Source organism: Salvia hispanica, chromosome 1 (assembly GCF_029641045.1).
Source record: "Salvia hispanica isolate PSC_SH4W2 chromosome 1, Shi_PSC_v1, whole genome shotgun sequence".
Classification (NCBI taxonomy): domain Eukaryota; kingdom Viridiplantae; phylum Streptophyta; class Magnoliopsida; order Lamiales; family Lamiaceae; genus Salvia; species Salvia hispanica.
Genome location: NC_142692.1, coordinates 35,295,806 through 35,311,844, shown reverse-complemented (window position 1 = coordinate 35,311,844; position 16,039 = coordinate 35,295,806). Strand labels below are relative to the sequence as shown.

The following is a 16,039-nucleotide window of genomic DNA, read 5'->3' as shown; positions in this document are numbered from 1 at the left end:
TATGTCATGTTTGGTAGTGGTGATAACTCATCTAGGGATGAAAATGACACAATATCTAAGATCATTTGTAATAGACAAAGAGAATATTAATAAGAGATAAAATGCAATTTTACTGATTTATCAGATGTCACACTTACTAAATTGGCAATCTTCAACTCATAAAAATCCCATCTTGAAACAGCTCACAGTTATTTTCAGAATCATCACTAACAAATTAAATAGATGCTAATAAAATTAGGCAAAGATATGAAGCAGGATTTGTCTGTGCTCAAAAGATGAAAGAGGTGTAGAAGAATGATAAGAATGCAACTGATTCAATCACAACAGATTCTTGGATTATCACTTAGGAATGTGTGATTTCCCAAACCTTAAAAGAATTGTAACAAAAATTGAACTTAAACAACTACTACTAAGTACTAACTACATTTGCAAGCCTATTCTAACCTTCTTGTGCTATGACTTCTACCTCCTACATGAACAGCGTCGGGGATCAAGGCCCCGTTAGCAGATCTATCTCGGTCATCCGTTCCTTAGGCGAGTCCTGATCGGACATCTCAATGCTCGACTCAGCAACAACAAAGGCAGCCTCACCTGCAGCCAGGCCGACGCTTGGGTGCTTTGGAGAGTGGTCGGGTGATGAGTCGCTCTCTCCTAGCTTCTTTGTGCGGACGGGGACATGGTCGTTATCGTGCTCGTGCTCGTGCTTCTTCTTCACCTTGTTGTGCCAGCTCATGAGCGCCTTCGAAGTTTGCTCATCGAAGATGGACTTCTTCATGTGTGATCCCATCTGTAAAGGTGCAAGTTTGAAGTAAATTAGGCCATATTTTTTGTTTGGATTCTTGATTTTTTTGGGGGGGTACTTATGTGTGATCACACCTAAAGATTTCATCTTTTTGCATGTTTGAATCAAATTAGACCATGATTTTGGTGAGATTTTTGAAATTTTGCATTTTGCATTTTTCTGTTTTTTTTTTTTTTTTTGAACTAATATGTGATCCCATGATTCCCATCTTCATGTTTGGAGAATATTAGGCCAAGATTTTGGTGGGATTCTTGAATTCTTGAAAAAAATTCTTTCTTGACTGTGAATGGAGAGTTTCTTGTGTTACCTGTGTGACGAGGGCGTAGAGGGGGAGAGTGATGTAGCTGCAGACGATCTGCACGCCTACCCTGAGGCGAAGATTTTGAGGTCCGTTTATCAGAATAAAAGCTCGTTCAAGCACGTTTGGTGTGACACGGAAACGAGGGACTTACCCTATGCAAACTCTGATGACAGCAAGAAGGAAGTATTTGTGAAAACATGAATGCAGCCCAAATTCATACTGCATCAGAAGAGGCTGTTTTAGGCCATTTCATGAGAGAGTGAGGAGGGGAGAGAGGGTGTATACCGTTATCCAAATGAAGAATGTGATCTCAAATGCGTTCTGCAAGAAACAGAAAACGCAGTCAGCCTCAAGAAGATCAAGAAAACGTGCCTCAAGAGAACGAGGAACGAGTCTGGAAACCTGAAAGAGGGTGAGATGGATCAAGTGAAGGACTAATTTGGGGTTGCTGAACCAGAAATGCCTATCAGAGACTTGCACAAGCGGGATGCCCTGCACTACCGCGTGCTTTTCTTGGATCTCGATTGCCATCTGTGTTATGATCGACTGCAGCTTCGTGCCAACTGCTAAGATTACCTTAATCAACCAACTAGTCAGCTTCTGTCACATTTGGTAAAATGATCAAGAAACCATGCTTTTCTAAGGCCATTGCCTTACCAGTAGGGGGAAAATCGACATTATGAACATAACCTGCCCTCCTGCAAAACATTGCAGATGAACGTGTGACGAAAAATCAATGTTGAGTTTGAAATAGAATAGGAACAGCGTACATACCCTTGACGTTCAACAGCAGATACACAACTGATATCATCCACAGATACGGGCTGAAACAGGCAACACGAACGTTTACTCATGTAACTTTACTATGAAATTTTCTGATCTTAAATGGTATTTGTAGAAAAAACGACCATACGGAATTCCCACAATCACTTTGAAGTCATCTTCCAACGACCTCTTGATGTATTTCTGAAAGTCGAACTTCGTCCCAGGAGACAGATGGACCTATATATATAGATATGCAGACTTTATTCATTCAAGAATAATTCTAAAATGTTCACAAGCTCATCACATTTCCATCATAAAAACTCACTGATACGAATCCATGGCGAAGAGTGGAGTAGTCCGGCTTCTGAACTGAATACAGCATGTGTCGAAAAAAGCAGACCTAAAAACAAGGCTTCCACACTCATCAATGGAGCTGATGCAAAAAGGGCCTTAGAAATCTTGCAAAAAATTTATCCTTACTACGTAAAATATGATGGGATTTTCCATCCATGCGTTCGAATGGCTTCTGACAAAAGATGTTTCATGTGTAAGCCGGAATCTAGCAGCATCAGCTTAAGACAACAAGGAAAACATAGTTCAAACACATGTTTATGAACTGGTTTGATCACTTCTCTTTCCTTTTTGTCGTAAAACAAGAATTGAAATACCAGAAGCTCCATCAGTTTCCTCTGCAATCTGTCTCTCCCATTCCTTCCATCCTCGAATCTAGACCAAAGGAGACATGAGTGAGACATTCACAAGAGTGAGATTTGTGCAGATTCAGTTAGGCGTACCTTGAGCCTCCCGAGCATCATGGTTATAGCGCTGTAGAAGACGTGAAACACGGCCAAGAAGAAGATGAAGATGTGGAGCTGATGAAGTGCAGTTACAGAGATGAGAGGCACATATCCCTACCAAATTCAAAACATGAACTTTATTTTTACTGTTTTGATCAATTAATCTGTCACATATATATATGAGAAAGAAGATGGCGTTGTTACATCATGGCAGCCTTTGCCTGAGTCACCACCTCCTCCTAACATCCTTCGTGTGTTCGAGAGGAGCCTCCTCCGATGGGCCGCCTCCTGACTTGGAGCCTTTGCGTCCGCACCACCCTCCTCATAATTCTTCTCCTTGAACTCACATGGCAGCATTGTTTCTGAGATTTTCTCGGGGATGCAGACTTGCGTGATGTAAGTTTGCCCGAACGTGAGAAGTAGGGATATGAACCCGAGCACCATAAGCTCTGCAGATTGCACATGAGAAACGGAAGTAGAGTAACTCAAAGAGAGAAAGAGAGAGAGGTCTTGCCTCCTTTGATTTTCTCAAGAGCTTCAACCAATGCAACTCTCTTCTTCTTTTCAAAAGCCTGCAAATTCCAAAAAAAAATAATCAGGGAAAACAAACATTTCAATAGAAGATTTTGATGTGGAAGGAAAATGGAATAATGATTCATAATTTTCTTGCAAAAACATCAAAAATGTTATGATCATGGCCAATGAAAACTAGACCATATCACAAAAAAAAATCTCTAAGAGGAAAAAGGATTCAAAAATACATGTGATGTTTTATGAATAGTTTTCTCCAATATGATGGAGATCACAATAATCACTAAACAGACGAGCGCCACTGCCCATGTGGGGGTGGCGTCGAGCTCCCTCCCTCCTCCGCCTCCGCCCATAGTCAACATCCACCAACAAAAGGAAAGAAAAAAAGAAAGAAAGAAAAAGAGTCAAATTTGTTGATTTCTCAAGTAAAAATCCATGTGAAAGAATCATTTTTTGGCATGTTATCTTATAATAGTAAATTGAAAGAGTTTTTTGAAGGGAAGAGCAAGGCCGGTTCAAGGGGGTTGTAACAGAACTGAACCGGGTGAGTCAACTGTTGGGGCGTGGAGTTGGGGTTTACTTACGAGAATGCCACTGTGAGAAAGGAAAAATGTGACTACAAAAAACATAAATATAATGAGAGGGGAGTCGGCGATTTTAATTGCTAACTCATCATTTAATTGCTAACTACAACTAATTTAAGACTATAGGATTTTAGAAAATGTGTGGTCTACAATTTGCCACGTGTAATTTTTCGTTTTTATTAATTAAATAAAAAAAGAAAAAAAAACTTCTAGAGTTTTGGATGAAAATGTCAATATAATGTTCCAAAAATATCAATACAATGCTTTGAGAATGTCAATACAATGCTTTAAGAATGTTAACTCATTGCTTATATTGACATTCTACATGTATTATATTGACATATTTTATATAGTATGTTGACATTTCTGTTGTACGAAAAAATTAAAAATTTTCGAATTTTTTTTGAAATTGGAATCCTTATAAAATTATCTTTAATTTGACATATGTTATATGAATTTAAAGTTTTGGGATTTCTTTTAAAAGTTAGTTATAACTAATTTTGCAGTTAATTGACATTAATACCCCTATTGATATTTTTTGGAATTAATTCTATGACCTTATTAATGTTTTTTGTTGATCATATTGACATTTCAGGGTTGATGATCTAGACCTTTAATTTGAATATCTAATGGCTATTATTTAGTTGTAATTAGCAATTAAGTATTGAGTTATTAAGTATTGAGTTAGTAGTATAACATAATTTTGTAATTTTAACATGATTTTTGAAACATTGTACTAGTAATAATACTATTTCTCCTTTTGCTGCAAAATTAAGTTGACGTGACATGTGAAAGGGATTATGATAAATGTAACTATCTAACTCTACTGCTGAATATTAGTAACAGAAAACATTAATCAAAATGCTAATCTAAATTAGAAGAATATTGGTTTTGCTGTTGCTGTGAATCACTCGGCACAAACACAGGAAGCTGCCCTCCACGCTGCGATCTCCCTTGCTGGTAGTAACTCGCCGTCGAGCTCCGTTGTGGTGCCCCGGCCGAGCGCCGGCTCCTGTTCATCTGCTCATTCACGAGCGGCCCTCCGAAGAATATCGACTGGCCCGAGTACGTGAGCTCCGTCGTCGCAGACGAAGAAGAACCACCGACGCCTCTCGACGCGGACGAGACGAACCTCCCTGCCCCTGGATCCCAGAACACCGAGGACTTTGCCCCGTCTGCGGGTCCCGCATTATTGTTGCTGCTGTTGTTGTTCCTCGTCTGGTTGAAGTTCGACGAGTGCTGCCCCATCGGCGAAGGCGTAAGGTTCGCGGGGAGAGGGCTGCTCCGGTTGCTGGCACTTCGGCTGGGCGGGTACGAGCTCTTCGCCGGCGACAACCGGGACGTGCCCGCTCGAGCATTGGTCTCATAGTATCCGTGTCTCGTGCTAGCAGGGCTGCTCATGGTCGTGCTCGACAAGTGGTCGCCGTCGTACGGATGAGGTCGGGAACCGATGGGGCGTAGGACGGAGGACGACGCTCGGGCCTTTGCACCGGCTTTGATCGCCTCGTGGGAGTCCAGTTTCGCCAGCTTCCACGCGCTGATTCTGATGGGTCGCTGTGACGGTTTTTTTCCCCTGTCGGGTTGGACGACGTGATCCGGATCGACAGTCGATGGTACCTGACCCGGCTCAAGGTGAGACACGATTTCGTCCTGCAAACCAACAAGGCAACAACAAACTTCAAAAACAACAAGCTTTCTGACTCCACAATCAACACGACAAATGATCGGATGGCGAACAACCGACTCAACATTCAACGCGATAAATGATCCGACGACAAACAACAAATCACACTTCGAGTATTCATTTAAGAATCACAGATTCTCAAGTATTTCGAAAGAGACGAACAAATTCGCTTAGTACTCTCTAATCGGATTTCACACGAAGGTAGCGTCCCTAATAACCGAACAAATCATAAAACGCAAACAAGCAAAGTATTAAGACGAGTTTTCAAGTCCGGTATGTGACACACCTCATTTTCACCAAAAATCGGCAATGTCTAGATGGAACGCACGAAAACGAGGTCAAAATTCAGCATCGTTGTTACCTGATGATCCATAAATATCCTCGGTGGAGTGCACCAAGCGCCTTTACGTTGCAGACCCATTCCAATGGAGCTTTTACCGCTAATGGCGGTCACAGCAGAGCTTGTTGGCGAAGATGGTAAGCTTTCCAGATCTCCTCCGTCTACAGAAGGTCCGGGGGGTTCACTTTGGCTCCTCATGGCAACGACATACTCATACGTCGTTATACCCTGCAAAAAAGGCAAAAGAACATACCATAACTACACAGCCACCTTCAATTTGACACACGAGCGAGTCTCGTTAGGCCAAGAAAAGAAGCACAAATAAGGATCAAATCTCACGGCCCACCTTTCGGATAAGAATGATGTGGAAAAAGAATAACTCTGCCAAAGGAACAGTCGCGAGTAAGGAAACAGCTATACACAGAGCCTGGAAAGGAAGCAAACATGACGACAATTGAATCTTTGCAAAATAAATGAAGCAAATTACATAAACGAAGATAAAATATAAAAGGTTGTAATAATATACCACCACAGTAGCGAATGGAGGGCGAGAAAATCCATCTCCGAGCCTGTCAGCGATTGCGACCTCAGTAGCTTTCCTATCAACAAAACAACGAACAAGCACGGCAATCCCCACTGTGATTTCGAATACGAGCTGGAACCAAAAATGCATATGTTAATTGGACGAGTGGTGAAACAGGATCGGCTATACAAGCAGGAGTAGCGAAGATCATACCCAGGCAAGGCTTGCAGCCATTAAGCAAACGAACGATATGTAGTTTTTCCTGCCCACACAATTATTCAGCCACTGCAAGCATCGGAAACATCAATCACGACAGTTAAGATCCATCATACATTACTTTGATAATCTATAGGAGCATAGTAGAGTAGTAGACGACATGATTATCTATCAAATGAATTCGAACCTCTTTTACTCACCCGGCAGTGATGATCGAATCCATCGACACATTTGTCACAACTTCTGCAATGTTTGCTTAACACGCGAACCTAAGAATTGGAAACTAAATCAGCAATTGTTACCGCCATTTTAGAAATCAATCGTATAAATTACTCCCAAAATTTTGTGTTACTAATGCAAACTGCCAAACCCCTTAAATAGGCCTTCAACTGGCATACCTCGGCATTGCACAATGTGCAGAACAAAGCCTCCTCCTCGTCATTTAGTTCCTCTAGATGATTTTCATACTTGCGACAATCCTCCTTCACAAGGCAATAGCAAAGGCAACATCCGACATTCGAACAACAACCTGAATCATGTTCATAAGATGCTCCACCATTCTTCGACCCTACGAATTTACCGGGCTCTTCAGCTGCAGAAAACGTACCTAATCACGACAGTCAAGGCTGTTACTAGAAGATTAGGCTAAACTAGCAACATGGTCATTGTAAAGAGACCCTTCACTCCGTATATTCATCTCTTCAAGTTACTTACCAGTCAACTCCGTGCCCCCATGAGATGTGCACGGAGACATCTTGTCACTGTCTGCTTCAATGAGAATTCCAGGATCAGCGGGATCTATAGCCGTGCAACGCACATAAAGTATAAATACGGAGAGTGCCTGGACAAATGTTGAACCGAGATTAAGAGTTGAGATTCAAACGAACATAAAGAAGAAAACTGAGCTTCAATCACACTTACCAGAAAAGAATAGATGCCTATAGCAATGTACTCATAGATTTCCTTCCCCAAAAAAGGAGCGAAAAACGCATAGAAAGCAACGGATAATAGGAAAAAAACCATTATTGCCACAACCTGCATAGGGAAGGAAAAGATTTAACAAGATACATATCCAAATCATTTTTACATTAAATGCCACTAAAATTCATCAAAATCACTAATTTTGCAGCTTCAGCCAATAAGCACTGGAAAATTAATCAATATACATCAATCAAACCAGATTTCAGCTAAGTTTCATTTCCCACAATATAAATAGGCAAAAAATAGAAAAATCTTCAAGCATCATTTTCAAAACTTGCTCAAAAAGGCATTATCCAAAATCCCAAATAAGGAGTATATCAATAAAAATTTCTGCAAAATCATAAATCACAGTTCTGTAAGTGCAACAAGGAAACTACTAAAATCAACACAACAATCCCAAAAAATGGAAGCATGTCACAGTAAATATCAGCACCAAACAAAAGTACAGATGGAAATTCAAACTCTCACCAAACAAAAGATTAAACCTACATTAAAAAATCTCAACCAATCACAGTGTAGAAAAAGGACTCAAACAAAACGAAAGAGAAAAACTAAAAACTCAAACCTGAAAGGAGTGAGCAGGGAGTTGCCACCCATGACGCCTCGCCATGATTTCAAAAGCAGTGTCTAGAAAAATTCAAACTTTAACAATGCCAGATTCAAAGAGATATGAAGAAATGGGACATAATTCAAAATAGCAGTAACCTTGTATTTCCTCTCAAGCAAATTGTACTAATAACTGAACCCACAAACTCCAATATCCCTCACCAGATTCTAATGCTGACCCATATGCAAAAATGTCATTTTGACACGACCCATTCAGTTATTTTTTCACTCAGAAATCTAGGGCTATGCATTTCGAATTATCGAGCAATCAAGCCTGCATTAAGATGAGGAAAATAAAAGAATATATAAATACAAATATTGACTGTTTTCTTCATTTAAAATTTTCAACAACTCTATATTTATTTTTCACATTTACTATATTCTCGAGAAAGAATGGTCAATGAGTAACATTTTATTTTTCACCCCAAAATGTAGCACCAAATAGAGAAATAAACTAATTAACTTATTTTTCTGGTGTAAATAGTAAAGCAAATTTTACTTATTTACTTAATGTGTCGTCAACTTATAAGTTGTTAAGAATGATGACAACAAACAAATTAAAAGCATCATAATTAGTTATTACTTTAATTATTTAATCTTTTATTAAACTTAGATATGTTTGTTTGGTAAATAATCTATATTAAATTTGGGTATTATAATAAAAGATTCTACTTTTAAAAAGTCAAAGCCCATAAAGCTAAAAGCTTATTTTAAAGGATTGCGATTCATAATTTGCGTATGAAAATATTGACAAAGTTAGAATAAACTTTTTGTCTCTTACTAGGTCCATGTCTACATATTTTTTCGAAGTAATTCGACTTGAAATAATTTATTGTAACTGCCCTCAAAATAACCATTGTGGATGGCATAAACTCCACACCAATAACTCTATCTGTCGACTAATATCAGTCTCATTTTCCTATTTTGATCCGTCCGCGAATAGAAGTCTCAATTCATAATTACTATAAATGATAAAGAGGTTACATTTTACTAACTCATTTCACTCACATATAATTTTTAACTAATATATACAAATAATACTCCTATTCCAATAACTTTCTTTCACTCACTTTTATTAATATTTCTTAACATCCGTGTAAAAAAGAAATATGACTGATATTCACGGACGGAGGGAGTATCACCTCAAAACCGACATGAGACATTAGAGTATGTAGTATTCGATCAATTCTTACCGGTTCATTATTCTGTGGACCACCACACTGAATTCTCATTGGTCACAATTACCTCTTTGTGAAACCAATACTTTTAATCCACGTTCATTGGAAATATATCAAGTACCATAAATCATAATCATCCTGGTAGAAGGTTTTCGCCTCCTCTTGCTACCAATAGTGGATCCAGAATTTTAGATTCGATGGTACGAAAAATAGTTATAGGAATTTGAAAATTCGAACAAACTTTTTCGTTCTTTTAATTATAAATGTCTTGCATTGACGCGAATATATGGCTTAACAAGAAATCATATAATTCAGATATAAATCTTTTGACATAAACTATAAGTTAATCTTTAGAATATAATATTTGAGCGAAGTTTTATTTACTTAACCTTGTGAACAAATAATTAAAGTAAAAGTTCAATTATCTAAAAAAAGTAACTGATAAATATTTTATTAATTATAAATGTCACATATAGATGTGAATATAATTAAGATAAAATAATATAAAAGTAATTTTTTTATTAAGACTTTCCACAAGAAGAATATAAATTTATTCTTTCAATTGTTTTTAAAAACAAAAAAGATAATACATCTATTTTTAATTATTAGATTAAAACAGAACAAATAGAATAAGAAGTAATGCTATAGAAATTTAATTGTATAAATAAAATGATGCATGAAAAAAGTTAAAGAAATTATTTTAATAACACAAAATGGAAATAATTCAAAATAAGTAAAATGATATAAAACTTTTTATTTTTAGAATAAAACAAAACAAGGATAAGAGGTAATGAAATCAACACAAAAGTAAATTTTGAAACTAGCGTGTAAAACCACCATACCAACATCACTACATTATATCATATCTCAATAAATTTGTTAGGATGATGTTTTGGGGTATAAAAATTAATGGGATTATATAAATATTTATAATTACTTTATTGCCAGTGATAACTCTCATTTAATATTTATTTCCTTTTCAAATTTAAAGGCCAAATCATTAAATTTGCTGCTATCCTCTCCACATAAACTAAAAAGAAAGCAAGTTGGCACTCATCTATAAATAAGTATTCATCAACTTATTATTCAATTTAAGACTCAAACCATGAACAACTTTGCAAGAGCTGTTATACTTCTATCGCTAGTTCTATTTTGTAGAGGTAATTTTCAATACTATATTAATATTTCATGTGAATTATTCTCTTAGAAAGAGTGTTTTGCGCCAATAAATTTAAAATTATAGGAAAATTCTAATAACAAAAATAAATTTTTGGAGATTAGTTAAATTTTTGCAAGTTAGTAGTAGTATTTAAATGTTGTTTTGATTTGAAAAGCAAACTTACTAGGAAAGTTGTAAAATGTTGTTTAGCTTTTAACAATGGCAATTTTTTTTAGGTGACAATGATAATGAAATAATTAATGCTGGAGTTTGCATACAACAAATTTCTTGTGGCTGTGGAGTGTGTAATGATGATATATGCAATTCACTCTGCAAACAAAAGGTTAAAGGAGGAATTAAAGGCCATTGCAATGTTGCTACCGATATTTGTAATTGTACTTATCCTTGTGCTAATTAGTAATTAGTGGAGTGGAGTAGTACTAATTAATAATGATGATATATAACAGCAAAGAGGCATATTTATCTGATTAAAAAATAAAATTAGAAGCCTGTTATTTATTTCATTATTATAGTATTATTATATATTGTTGTTTCGACTTATTTACTTTCATATATTTGTTTAAGGTTTTTGATTTTATCTTATTGAAGATGAATCCATGTTTTATTTATTCATAAATATTATAGTTGCGTCTAAAATATTGAGTCCCGATTGAAAAAAATTTATATTCATGAATATATTTGTAAACAATTCCATTTGTTAGATTAGTTTGTTTTATTACATTAATTAAATAAATCGAAGTTACGTTTATTTTATTTTGTTAATATTAAGAATGTGAATATAAGTTTTTCTTGAACAAAATTATTGTTATACTTCTTATTGGGCTAGCTAATAATATTTATATGAGTTGTATTCAACATTTGGGCCTCATGCAATCACTTCAATTCCATCTAATATAAGGTTTTAATTTGTAAATAATTAATTTCACATATAAAAATTTAAGTAATTTCTATGAAAATACAGATTACATTTTATAAATTAAGGATATACTCGTTTGTACCATATACGAAACTTAGAAAGTTAGAATTATGTATACCATGGAATAAAATTCTTATGAAACAATTTTCCAATATAGTAGTACGTATATAAATTTATTATTGTATTTTAGACCAGCAAATTTTATGTATTATAGTATCTACATATTATTTAAAATCCATAAACTTTAATGTGACTGTTACATCTATTTTAATGTTAATTGACTATTTTAAAACTGAAACCACAAGTCGTTATAATCTTTTGTTTTTATGCAACCGTTATGCATCAATATAGTATTCAACTTATATACAACCTTCCCAAAGAATAAAGAAAGTAACAACAAACAAGCACTATATTTTAGTCTCACACCATGAACAAATTTGCAATGATCTTTGTTATGCTTTTGTCACATCATCATTGTAAACTCTCCTTTTCATGTTCAAATACAGTGTCGAAATATGTGACCTGATCGTCGAGGCGAGCCTCGAACAACATGTATCCATTATGGCATCGATCATTTACAAATTTATCAACATTGAAAACTAGAAGTTGAATATGACATTAACTAAAATTAACATTTTGTAGTACTATAAGATTGTTCAACCCCATCGACCCCACCTGAATTCGATCTTGCCCGTAAATCTAATTTCTCTTATTTTATTTTGCAGGTCGTCTTGATAATGAATCAATTGAGTTTGGATATTGCACGTATCCTATTCCTTGCAATTGTGATGTGTGTAATAACATCAAAAGCAATGTTTACTACTAATATATCAAATCAATAAATTATTTTTAGTTTATGTTTTAATTGCATTCCTTTAAAATAATCTTGCAGTTACTTTCTCATCTTAGAATCTAGGAAAATAAAAAAAGTTAAATATAAATCGAACTAGTATTAATTTAAAGTTATAAAAATAATTAAAGTATATCTACACCGTACAAAACAGATATATATAGGGATGTATTCATATACTTTTCCTATCTTTTATGCTTTTTCCTTTTTAATCTCCACCATCCATTTTTAAGATCTAATGGCCGAAAATTGTGGCTGATCAAGTACTTTTTATTAATTAAAAAAATAGAAAAGGGCGTTTAGGGGATTAGCATTAACATTGGTTATGGAAAGTCCATGATTCTCTCCCTCACAAAATCTTGCAGCGGTTTTTTTCATCACTTTACAGAATTGTTTCTTCTCTTTCATCATTCTCCATTCTCCATTCTCTTTCATCTTGCAGCGATTAATCTTTCATCGTTCTTCATTCTCGAAAATTCTTGTTTTAACAAATCGTGCGATCGTGCGAAACTTGCATTGGTTGTAATTATCGTCTATAGAATTGTTTTTTGGAGAGTTCCGGGAAGATTATCTTTACTACAATGGAAGAAGGTGGTTCTTCAACAATGGACGAAGCTTATGCTTCAACTATGGAAGAAGGTAAATTTTTTCGAAAAGTATTTGATTATTGTATCAACGTTTCATTAATTCCCAAATCACACATATTAACGCAACCCTTTTCGATTTTCTTTATCTGTTAATTGGTACTAGTTCCATAACTGACGTTAACAAGGAGCATGAGTTTGCTTATGGGGTCGGCTAGGGTTTAGAATTGAGGCCGGCAAGGAATTTTTTTTTGTTAAAATTAATGTACAATTTTTAAGGTTATAATGTAAAGTATTAAATTAATAATGCACGTTTTCTTTTGCATGGGCTAGGGTTTAGAAACGTGACGGCTAGGGTGTTGTATTATTTGATAATCTTAATGTTCATTCATTAATAGATAATGTACAGTTGTGAATAAATAATTCAAGTTTTATTTTGTCTTGGTAATGGTTTAGACACGTGGTGGCTAGGGTGTTGTTTTATTAGATACAGATAATGTAGATTTAGTATCATTTAAATTATTAGATAGATAATGCACGTTTTATTGTTCATAATGTTTATGTTAGCTGAGATTTTGTTTTTGTGATTGTGTGCAGTGGTTGTTGTACCTGACTGTTCGAAAGATTTGAAGCCTGTGGTTGGGAAGAAGTTCAAATCACTAGATTTTGGTTTCACGTTCTACGATGTGTATGCCCGTGCTGTTGCTTTTGATACGCGCAAATCACAAATGAGGAAAATCGATGGTATAATTACTTGGTATAACGTGGTATGCAACAGGGAAGACAACAAGAAGTCGAGCGAGGATGACCAAGCAAATGCACGGTCTGGTTTTTCGATAAAACGTCGACGGCTATCCAAGCGGTATGGTTGTAAAGCCAGTATCTCATTCAAGTTCTTCTCCGACAGAGGAGTTTCAGGTTATACTGTCGAGGAGTTCAACGAGGTTCATAACCATTATATGGTTGGGACAGAGCATCAGCAGTTTATGTCAATCAATCGAAAGTTGGACGACGTACATCACCAATTTATTCTTGATTGTTCAAAGGCTAATATAGGCCCCACGCTCACGTTTAATGTGCTGAAGGAAATTCTCGGTGGTTTTCAGCTCGTTGGCTGCAATGTTGGGGATATAAGGAATGCTTCACGAGACATCAAAGCATACGCTCATGGTATTGACGTACAAATGGTGTTGGATGATATGGCTAGGAAGAAGGAGATGTCCGAGGCATTCACATATGAGTACGAGGTTAATGCTAGCAACCAGCTGGTTGCTCTGTTCTGGTGTGATGGTTTAATGAAGAGGAATTACCACATGTTCGGTGATATTGTGGCTTTTGACACCACCTACAACACCAATAGGTATACCTGTCGTGCATTATAATATTTTAATATGTACATTATTGTATGCATTACTATTTACTTTGTAAGCATTATATATGTCCTTTGTTTGAATTATGTTGGCTTATATTATGCAGGTATTGTATGATCTTCGCGCCATTCACGGGAATGGACAATTATGGACGACCAGTAACTTTCGCTGCTGGTTTGGTAAGCAACGAGAAGACATGCGCTTTTGCATGGTTGTTTAGACATTTTGTCCAATGTATGGGGGTTGCTCCGAAGATGATTGTTACAGATCAAGATTTGGGGATGAGATCGGCTATTGAAGAGATTCTTGTCGGGACTCGCCACAGATGGTGTATGTGGCATATCATGCATAAGTTGGCCAATAAAGTTCCTGGTCGGTTATTGAGGGACGAAGATTTCAAGAAGGAGTTCAATGCATGTGTCTGGTCGGACCTGCTTGAACCCGACGAGTTCGAAGAAGAGTGGAATGGAGTAGTTGAGCGTTATGGCCTAGAAGAACACAGTTGGTTCAAGACGTTGTACGAGTATAGGCAATTATGGATACCTGCGTATTTCAGAGATTTCCCAATGGGCTCGATGATTAGGACCACCTCGATATCTGAGTCGAAGAATAGCTTCTATAAAAACTTCCCGAAGCCACGCAACAACATTGCCGAATTCTACTTGAATTTCAACCAAGCTGTGGATTTTCAGCGGAATAGTAGAACAAAGCTGGACTACCAAGACGCTACTGCCCTGCCTATATTGGCCACTACTTTGCCTTTCGAGAAACATGCTTCTACTCTGTACACAGATAGTATGTTCAAGAAAATACAAGAGGAGATTGTTGAGGGAAATGACAGATGCCGCGTTTTGGGGTTCTCATCTACAGACCGTGTTGACACCTACAAACTTGGAGACAACCTTCGCCATTCCTACTTTGTGAGACATGATAGGACGACGACTCATATTCTTGTGATTGCAAACTATTCAGTAGGCAGGGGTATCTGTGCAGCCATGTCTTCTTTTTGTTCCGGAACAATGAAGTGAAAAAGATTCTGGATAACTACTGTGCAAGTAGATGGATGAAGACTCCGCTAGCTAAGGCTATCCATGGACATGTTCATGAGACTTTACCTACACAGTCCGTTGTTGATGAAAGGCAAAAAGTTTCAAAGCAAGGGCTCTCACTGTTCTATGGTTTTCTTCGTCGTTTTGAGACGGACATTGATGTGCTTCGTGCATTCGTAGGTGGATTGGAGGAACTTGGTAATTCACTTCAAGCTGGAACTCCTTTAACATCCGCTTCTGAGAAGAGGCGAATGATTGAACAGTTTTATGGAATAGAAAGGTCGGAAGTCGGTGAGGTCCACCCTCCGGATGTGGTAAAGACGAAGGGGCACGCGAGCAGCTCCGCTAGTCGTCTGATTTCCAAGAGAGAAAAGGCTATCAAGGATGCTACTAGGCCCCTTAGACGGTGTAAGGCGTGCAATGAGTTGTGCCATCACGACTCTGGAAATTGTCCAATGCTTAAAGAGCTTGAAACGGAGAATGAGCTGCGTAAGAGAAAGAGGAAATGTTGATGTATTTTGATTATAACAGCATTATTTGTTTTTGTTTTGCGTTTTATGCTCAGTATTTAAGTCGATTTCTTCCCACTGTGAACAAGGTTTTTGAAATGATTGCTCATTATAAATTGTTTTTTTTGCATTATTGTTATCTATATGTTACATTATTTGTATTTAGTACTTACTACGTTTTCAGAATTATTATAGGAGACTGACATTGTAACAGCCCGACATTTTAGGGTTTAATAAATACGGCGATCGCTACCTAGGCGGACTTAAAAGCGA

General features: G+C 36.6%; 3 protein-coding genes and 1 long non-coding RNA gene across 4 annotated transcripts; 2 read left to right on the top strand and 2 right to left on the bottom strand.

Annotated features, from left to right (window-relative positions):
- Positions 1-367: 367 nt before the first annotated feature.
- Positions 368-3,549, bottom strand: MLO9 (Seven transmembrane MLO family protein). The gene is made up of 15 exons (XM_048127928.2): positions 3,427-3,549; positions 3,180-3,237; positions 2,870-3,114; positions 2,663-2,779; positions 2,537-2,594; positions 2,349-2,440; positions 2,194-2,268; positions 2,017-2,105; positions 1,878-1,927; positions 1,761-1,801; positions 1,506-1,679; positions 1,389-1,424; positions 1,255-1,322; positions 1,110-1,170; positions 368-787 (listed from the first exon to the last, which is right to left on the bottom strand). The coding sequence occupies exons 1-15, from the start codon at positions 3,547-3,549 to the stop codon at positions 491-493; spliced, it is 1,584 nt and encodes a 527-aa protein (XP_047983885.1). The 3' UTR covers positions 368-490.
- Positions 3,550-4,528: 979 nt separating this feature from the next.
- Positions 4,529-8,401, bottom strand: LOC125220051 (protein S-acyltransferase 21-like). Its single transcript, XM_089056765.1, has 11 exons — positions 8,230-8,401; positions 8,090-8,151; positions 7,465-7,578; positions 7,258-7,384; positions 6,942-7,150; positions 6,744-6,812; positions 6,541-6,612; positions 6,331-6,459; positions 6,151-6,231; positions 5,826-6,032; positions 4,529-5,430 (listed from the first exon to the last, which is right to left on the bottom strand). Exons 2-11 carry the CDS (start codon positions 8,132-8,134, stop codon positions 4,645-4,647), a joined length of 1,839 nt encoding a protein of 612 aa, XP_088912891.1. The 5' UTR covers positions 8,135-8,151; positions 8,230-8,401; the 3' UTR covers positions 4,529-4,644.
- Positions 8,402-10,411: 2,010 nt separating this feature from the next.
- On the top strand, positions 10,412-10,991 carry LOC148933684 (uncharacterized). Its single transcript, XR_016136323.1, has 2 exons — positions 10,412-10,468; positions 10,704-10,991. It is a non-coding gene; the product is annotated as an uncharacterized LOC148933684 (long non-coding RNA).
- A 2,575-nt stretch (positions 10,992-13,566) lies between these two features.
- Positions 13,567-15,769, top strand: LOC125220807 (protein FAR1-RELATED SEQUENCE 5-like). The gene is made up of 3 exons (XM_048122941.2): positions 13,567-14,198; positions 14,315-15,189; positions 15,234-15,769. The coding sequence occupies exons 1-3, from the start codon at positions 13,567-13,569 to the stop codon at positions 15,767-15,769; spliced, it is 2,043 nt and encodes a 680-aa protein (XP_047978898.2).
- The last annotated feature ends 270 nt before the right edge of the window (positions 15,770-16,039 follow it).